Here is an 8,406-nt window from a genome sequence, read left to right as displayed (position 1 = left end):
AAAAAAATAGCAAGTTAGCAACATTGAAAATGCAAGTAAGGATGATTTTGGTATTTAAAAATAAATATAAGGATAATTATGTCAACATAATTAAAATTGTAATAACATTTAATGTCTCCCCTCCCCTCCAAATCCCCCCAATTTGGGGGGAAACAAAAAGTGGTCTAAAATGTGTTTTGAATCCCTCCCCTCCCCTCACCTCCCCTCCTAAAAAATTGAACCAAACATAAAAAATTGAAAATAGCACTTTATCACTTGAAAATATCACTTATCCTAATGTAATCAAACCCTAATCTCCTTTTGTTACTTTGCATTTCTCTCTTTGATTGATCTTAACATGGTATCTAGAGCATGGTTCGATCCTCCTTGAATGTATCGTTGTTATTCTGCTGCCTGTTCCCAAGAAATTTGGGAATGTTGTGTAATTGAATTTGATTTAATTTGTAGCGTCTGTGTAATGGGAAATAAATATCATGAATTAAGTAGTTTATTTTAATCTTATATAATAGTTTATTTTATGTCATTTTACATTTTTATCCTTTAGGTTGTATTTAAAGGCATTGTGCCTCACTTTGAAAAGGAATCAATGAATGAACAATTATCTTCTTCTCTCAAAAACAAACTCTCAATTTATCTTTACATTTCTCATTTGTACCGAATTCTGTTCAAACCATTAGAATTCCTACTTTGAGACTTGATTCTACCGGTTTGTCCCTGAATCTAATTTATCCGTTACAATTGGTATCTAGAGCCATCGATTTGGCGCGCTCATGATGGCTGAAAAATACAAATCCGTGAAAATTTTGAGTGCTTTCGAAGTGGAAGAGAAGATGGAATTGGGTTTATGTTTATTATGCGATGAAATTTTTACTCGAGATCATGCATCGAAGCATAAGCGCATTCGATTCAAAGTAGTAGAGATGGATGAGGAACGGGATAATGATTTTAACCACCACATCCCAGCTCCCTTTTCATGTCCACCAAAATCACTTTTACACTCCGATTCAACGACAGTTTTCTCTAATTCGACATTGTCCGATGATTGCACAAAGAAGGCACAGCTTGAAGAAAAAGTTGTGGCAGATTCAAATTTAGAGATGAACACAGAGATGAAGAGTCTTGACCACGACTCTTCTTTCTTAAACTATAGTAGCGCGGTTCCGAGGCTGTCACTCCAAGTGTTTAACCATATGCCCACAATGCAGCAGTTGAAATCCACATCGTTGAACCAAAAACCAACTATGACAGGATCTATCCCACTCTCAAAAGGTAAAAATCAAACCTTCCAATCTGCACAACAACATTCATCACCATCCAATCTGCAACTCTTGAGTAAGGTAAAAATCAAACCACTGTCATCTAACACAATTGATGTGTCTGCACAATCAATTTCTCTAAACCTCAACAAGCTCAAATGTTTTGATCCCGGTGGAATGATTTCTCTCTTGTTTCCTCCAATTTCTTCTGTTTTTATTTCGGTTCAATTTCCATCAACAATGTCATTGCCAATACCTCCAGAACCACCTGATTGGGTTGCGGTTCAATCATCGTCACTCAATTTTTCTCTGTTGGTTACTACTGCAAAGCATTTTTCAATGTTGCAAAGTTCCCTCCAACTGTTTGATGAAATGCCAAAGGGCCACATAGCTGTTTGGAGTGTCATCATCAATAGATGCATGGATAATGAGCAAGCTGTTGAATTTGATTTGTCCAAAGGCATTAATAGGATGTGTATTATGCCTAGTCACTATACCTTATTCAATATGTTGAGTTTATACTATTGGGAGTTTTGGTATTTTGGAAGACACGCTCATTATGAAGCTGAGGTAACTATGAATTTTATTTTAGAATTAAAGGTTAGGAAACATCCAGATAATTATGAAGATGATTTTAACATAAATGAATATGGATGTTGTCTTTATAGAATGAGTGGAACCTTACCTTGTGATAGATGTCCTGCTACTAATCATTCAAGGTGCATAGGGGTGATGGATTCATGGTTTCTGCACAATAACTGTGAATTTTGTCTTCTAATTTTAGAGGATTTAAAGGGAAAACACAAACCAATTTATTATAGCCCACACAATGCTTACAGCAGGGTATTTCAAGAGTGGCACATGCTTGGTGATAGTAGAAATTGCTTTGAGCTTTCTTGTGTTGGCCGCATATGCATGAGAACTGATGTTAGACATAAGAAAAGTCACAATCAAATTGGTTGGAAATGGAAAAAGGTTAGTTCGGTATTGTTTTTAAAGCAAATGTCACCCATAATTATTTTTCATAGAGAAATGATCATGCCAAAGGAATCAAATGGTCTCATTAGTACTCTAATATTGGAAGCAAATGGGGTTGTGAACTTTAATGATAAATTTCTGAATATTAGCATTTTTATTCCTAACCAAGAGGCCTATCATGATAAATCTCAACCATATTGGAAGATAACACCAATTACTTTCACATCAGATATGAAGATGTTACCTCTGGAATGTTGTGATTTAAGTTTTGGAAATTGGGGGCTAAACTCACTTAGCTCAGTTCTTCATAACTTCTCTAAGCTTCAAATGGACTTTTTAATATTTGGAAAGAAGTTTGTATTGAGGGGAGTTAAACCTCTAGTCAGTAAATTGATTCACATATCATATGCTCAAGCGATCCCACATAGCGTTCAACTGTGTTGTGTGTACATGGATAGTTTCAACAATAATTCGGAACTTCCTACTTGCAATATTCACATGGTAATTGAAATGCAACATGTTCACACTTGGAGCTGCTTGAATGGTTTTTTTTATGACGAGTGTAGTTCTATTATGGCAAAAAGTCATTGTTATTTTGGTGACAGGGCAGATGGCAGATGTGTTTATTGTGTTTCTAAGGTTGGTGGTAATGAGATTGGCTTGTTATGTTTTGAAATAATGCGAATTCACTTTGGACATCCAAAACTGACCTTGGAGCTTTTGACAAAATCATCTCACATGATTATTCATCAATTGTGTGTTCTCTTGTGTGGTCCTTTAGGTAGAAAAAAGAACTTACAAGCACTCAAATTATTGAACTCAACTAGTTTGGTAATGCTCAAGTTTAATTTAAAACAAGATGAAAGTGCTATATTTTTTGTTTGTCTGAAACATTGCATGAAGATCAATACATTCCTGGTCAAAATTTGCTATGCACTTGAAATGCTTCAATATATTAAAGGAGATACAATATATCGGAAGGCTCTATTGTTTGCTTATTTGAAACTGCACTGTTTTGAGGCTGCCTATTATGAAGTTCATAAATGGTTGATTTTGCAGAGGAAGATGATCTACAAGGGTAGTTTTCATGCTCCTAAAGTTTTAACCAACTTGAAGGATTGGCAACCGAAGAATGGATCGCGGAAGGTTGCTACTAATGTTAGTTTTGTTGTGGCTATTCTACATAGGAAGATGATTAATAGAGGAAATGTTCGAGATGCTAAAGTTCTAAGCAAATGGAAAGTGTTGCCTCTTAAACACGGCACTTGTGATTGTTCATCCTTGAGGACAAGGATGTTTGAAGGGGAGGGTATTGTAATGGGAAATAAATATCATGAATTAAGTAGTTTATTTTAATCTTATATAATAGTTTATTTTATGTCATTTTACATTTTTATCCTTTAGGTTGTATTTAAAGGCATTGTGCCTCACTTTGAAAAGGAATCAATGAATGAACAATTATCTTCTTCTCTCAAAAACAAACTCTCAATTTATCTTTACATTTCTCATTTGTACCGAATTCTATTCAAACCATTAGAATTCCTACTTTGAGACTTGATTCTATCGGTTTGTCCCTAGAATCTAATTTATCCGTTACAGTCTGTCTTTTGAAGAATTCATTTTTTGTTCGTTGTATTGGAAAAATTGACTGATGAAAGAGTAGGATTTGATTTTGGGATTTAGCATTTCTGTCGGCGGTCCGTTTAACAGAGGGCTTATTGTTTTTGTATCAGAATTTGTTCTAACTTTCATGTGGGTATTGTTCCGGTGTTCTCGTTCGGTTATTCGTCTTCAAAGCTATGGGCTTTTCTCATACCTATGTTGCTGAGATTGTGAAGATTTCATTTTCCATCGTCATCATGTTCTATGCTTTAGTTGGCAAGGTTTCTCATGGTGGGGCCTACAATCCTCTCACTGTTTTGTCTTATGCTATGAATTGGTTTTTCTAGTAGCTTATGTGAAGCAGGACATAAGTTGTGGTAAATTTTGTGTTTTATGTGAAGGTGTGATTGTTTTGAATTTGGAAGGTATGGTCGATGCTTCTTGTTTTTTTTTTCTTTTGTTATGGTTGGTTTAGTTTGGTTTGAATCTTCTTTCTTTTGGTTTGGTTCTGTTTCTTTTATTGGTTTAGTTCCGTTTGATTTGATTTGGTTCCAATTAATTTTGGTTTGGCTTGACTTCATTCGGTTCAGTTTGACTTGATTTTGTTGGTTTGGTTCCATTCGGAGATTTGTATGAATGGATTTGTTTGGTGAGTTAAAGTATTGCTCACAATTTGTTTGTTTGGTGAGTAAGTGCTCACAATTTGTTTGTGAAACACCATGTTATGATATTTCTTTTGGTTGTTTGGTGAGTCTAGTGCTCACAATTTGGTTTCTAATGGTCTCTCTTGTTTGATTGTCTCTCCCCTTTTGATTTCTTCTTTGTTTGATTGGTATTCTCCCTCATTGGATTCTTCTGTTTAATTGTTTCTCTCTTTATTTGGTTCTTATCTTTGATTGTCTCTCTCTATTGATTCTTCTGGCTGATTGCATTTCTCCCTCTATTGTTTCCTCTAATCGATTGCATTGTACTTCTTTCTGTCAATTCTCCTGTTTGATTACTTCTCCCTGTTAATTTTTTTTGTCTGCTTGTTTCTCTTCTGTTTGCTTCTCCCTGATGATTCTTGTCTTAATTCTGCCTGATTGCTTCTCTCTGCTGATTTTCTTTCTCTGTGTTGATTTTCTTATGTTTGATTGTTTCTCCCTATTAATTTCTTTTGTTTGATTGCTCCTCTCTATGTTGACATCTTCTGTTTGATTTGGTTCTTCTCTATGCTGATTTGATTCTTCATCCTGATGATTTCTCTTATGTTTGGAAGTTTCTCTCTGATGATTTCTCTTCGGTTTGCTTCCTCCCCTCCGTTTGTTCTTCTATTTCGGTTGTTCCTCTCTCCATTGACTGATTCTTCTGTTTGGTGGTATGATTCTTCTCTCTGATAGTTTGGATTATGCTTGATTTGGTTTGGTTTGTATTGGTACAATTTGGTCCGGCTTAGCTTGGAGTTGTTCGATTGGGTTGATGCTGTGGTTCAAAATCGTTAAAAATAATTTTCAGCCACCGAAGATATTACTGGATTGAGTCGCGGGTCGATACGCTTTCTTTAAGACGTTTCGTGGCACTGCCCAAAATTGTGCAAGACAGACGATCAACCACGAAGTCCCCAGGATAAAACAGCCCAGTTCTACTGATACCGATAAATACTGCACTGTAGATATCGGGCAAGAATTACACCCTCAAATATGGTACTAAAACCATTGCGCTATGGTTTTAAGTCCATTCTAATACGGTGTTATGACCGTTCTAATATGGTACCGAGACCATTCTTATATGGTAACTAAGACCATTCAAATCGTAGAGAATATGGCGCTATAACCATTCTTATTTTGAAGGAACCATGATACTAGGATCACTCTTAAAACATAATAATAATAATAAGGTTTATCTCTTATTCATTATGAAATAATATAAAAACCTACTAACATTAACAAGCATCACTGCTTTTCGAGTATTATAATGACGAATTAAAGTTAAGAGACACTTTAACAAGCATATCAAATCATCAATTTATGTCTCAAAACCCTAACACTAGCAATCACATGTAGCTATGAAATAATCATATAGATATGAATCAAACATAACACTAATATATCACTGTGTTCATTTATTTTCATTAAGAAAATTGAATAAGGGAACATTCACTAGCTGCATGGATTATATAAATATAATATAGCCAAATAAACATATATACAGCAGTCATATAATGATCTATATGTTCCACATTCTCATATACCACAATTTAAGATAGATAGAAGTTGGATGATAGATTATCATTACCATATAATTATGAGAAGCTTGAGTTCGTCATACTCGGCGTTAAACAAACTGAAGAATGAAAGGGGTGATTCTAACAACCAAAATCATGTCATCTCGACTGCTGCTCCCTTGATTTATCTTACCAATATGTTTTCTCACTTGATTGCGGCATAACACAAGATAAGAGAGCATTTTGTTGTGTTCATATTGACTAGTTTTTTTTTTCTCTTTCTGAATTATATATAAAAAAAAACTGTAGCAATCTAACTACTTATTTTAAGATCACGCTTATCACTTAATAAATGGGTGAGGTGGTCATTAAAATAGGAACACATGTTTTTACTTTTTCTACTACCATTCCTATTATTTAGTAACTCTAAGTTTCTACAACATAGTCTATTTCCATTATTTTTATTCTCAAAATACACATTAGTATATAATACATACTAATATGTTCTAGTACCCGATGTGGGACTCAAATATTTTATTTTCAATTCACACATAATGTGTTCTTTGTTCCAACAATCCCCCACTTGAATTTAAAAGAAAATTCCAAAGTAGCATATAATGCTTCTATAAGATTGTGCATAAGCAAAGGTGACGCTTGTCTTGAACCTTCACATAGCGAGTAAGAGCCCGATTTAACAAGAGTGACGCTTGTCTTGAACTCTATCTCAGATTTTTCTCAAACTCGCACACAACCTTTCCTAAGGTGTATCTTAAAAGCCCGTGCTTTAATGGCACTGCACGTCTATCCCAGTTTCATGAACGCTCTAGGAGTTCGCCCCAAAACTCCATAGGAACCGGCCTCAGTTCCACATTCATATAGGTGAGTCTATCTAAAGTACCCCTGAAGCTAGGTACTCCTCTGATCCAGAGTATAGATCTCATTAAGAGTTTCTATTACCTCATCCTTTTCGCTTCAGGATTCATGCCTCTTATAATTGCATGATCATTCCCTATTACTCACGACTTGTTGTTTACCCATTGAAACCTAATTCTTGGGATCTCCAGTCTTTTAGGTTGGGTTACCATCATAAGTAATTCGCAGTAGGCATTAGTCCCATCTTCTTGGATGTATTATGGACTTCATTTTAGCTATTCCTTTCGTCAAAGGATCTGCTAAACTTTCATCAGTGTGTACATGACCCATTCTTACAGCTCCTTTTGAGAGTAACTCTCTCACTACGCTGTGTTTACTTCTTATTTGACGTCTCTTATCGTTATAATAACGATTCTCAATTTATGCAATAGCCGCGGTACTATCGCAATGGATCAACACATCTGGCATAAATTATTCCTTAAAGGAATTTCAGCTAGCAAGTATTTTAACTACCTTGCTCCTTCACTAACAATCGTTAATGTTATCATTTCAGACTTCCATAGTGGACTGAGCCAATATGGTCTATTTCTTTTATTTCCAAGATACAGTTTCTCTACTATAATAAATATAGTTACTAGTTGTTTTGGAATCATATGATAATATATTCCAATCTACATCACTGTATTCTTCAAACACGACAGAGAATCTCTGCAAATGTAATCTGAGATTCATGACCCTTTTAAGGTATTTCATGAACCTCTCAATAGCACACCAATGCTCATTATAAGGTTTACATAACCTACACAACTGTACCACAACGTATGCAATGTCGGGTCTAGTACAATCAGTGACATACCGAATGCAGTCGACAATGCTTTCATATTCTGATTGTCTTACACTTTCAACAGTGTTCTTCCATAGTTTTTACACTTGGATCATATAGTATGCAAACAAGTTTGCAGTCAGTAAATATATTTCTTTAAAACTTTCTCATCATTGCGAGATTGATTTAAGGAAATTTTCATTTATGAATTAGTAATCTTAATAACTAAGATTACATCTACCTTTTCGAACTCTTTCTTATCAAAGTTGTTAGACAACAATGATTCCAATCCATTCACAATATGAATGTTTGCTCTAAACATGTAAATTATTTACATAGAGACGTATGATAATGCAAATGCTATTTACCGGTTTATAGTAAATATATTTGTCACTTTCATTCACTTTTAATTCATTTGATATCATCAAATTGTCAAACTCTTCATGACATTTCTTATGGCTTATTTAAGACCATATAAAGTACTATATGACTATAGACTTAAATTTTTCTTGCCACCCATGAGTTACAAAATATTCAGGTTGTTCTAAATAAATTTCTTCTTCCACTCACCGTAAAAACAATGGAAAAACAGTTTTGGACATCCATTTGGTGTACTATTAAGTTATAAATAGAATCAAGAGATTTTAGTACCATTATGGATGTTATTCTTG

General features: G+C 34.6%; 1 protein-coding gene across 1 annotated transcript; it reads left to right on the top strand.

The window, feature by feature from the left end:
* Positions 1–462: 462 nt before the first annotated feature.
* Positions 463–3,810, top strand: LOC123892967. The gene is made up of 2 exons (XM_045942877.1): positions 463–2,873; positions 3,294–3,810. Exons 1-2 carry the CDS (start codon positions 771–773, stop codon positions 3,588–3,590), a joined length of 2,400 nt encoding a protein of 799 aa, XP_045798833.1. The 5' UTR covers positions 463–770; the 3' UTR covers positions 3,591–3,810.
* Positions 3,811–8,406: the final 4,596 nt, after the last annotated feature.

This window comes from Trifolium pratense, linkage group LG6 (genome assembly GCF_020283565.1).
Source record: "Trifolium pratense cultivar HEN17-A07 linkage group LG6, ARS_RC_1.1, whole genome shotgun sequence".
Classification (NCBI taxonomy): domain Eukaryota; kingdom Viridiplantae; phylum Streptophyta; class Magnoliopsida; order Fabales; family Fabaceae; genus Trifolium; species Trifolium pratense.
This window is presented reverse-complemented; position numbering and strand designations above follow the sequence as displayed.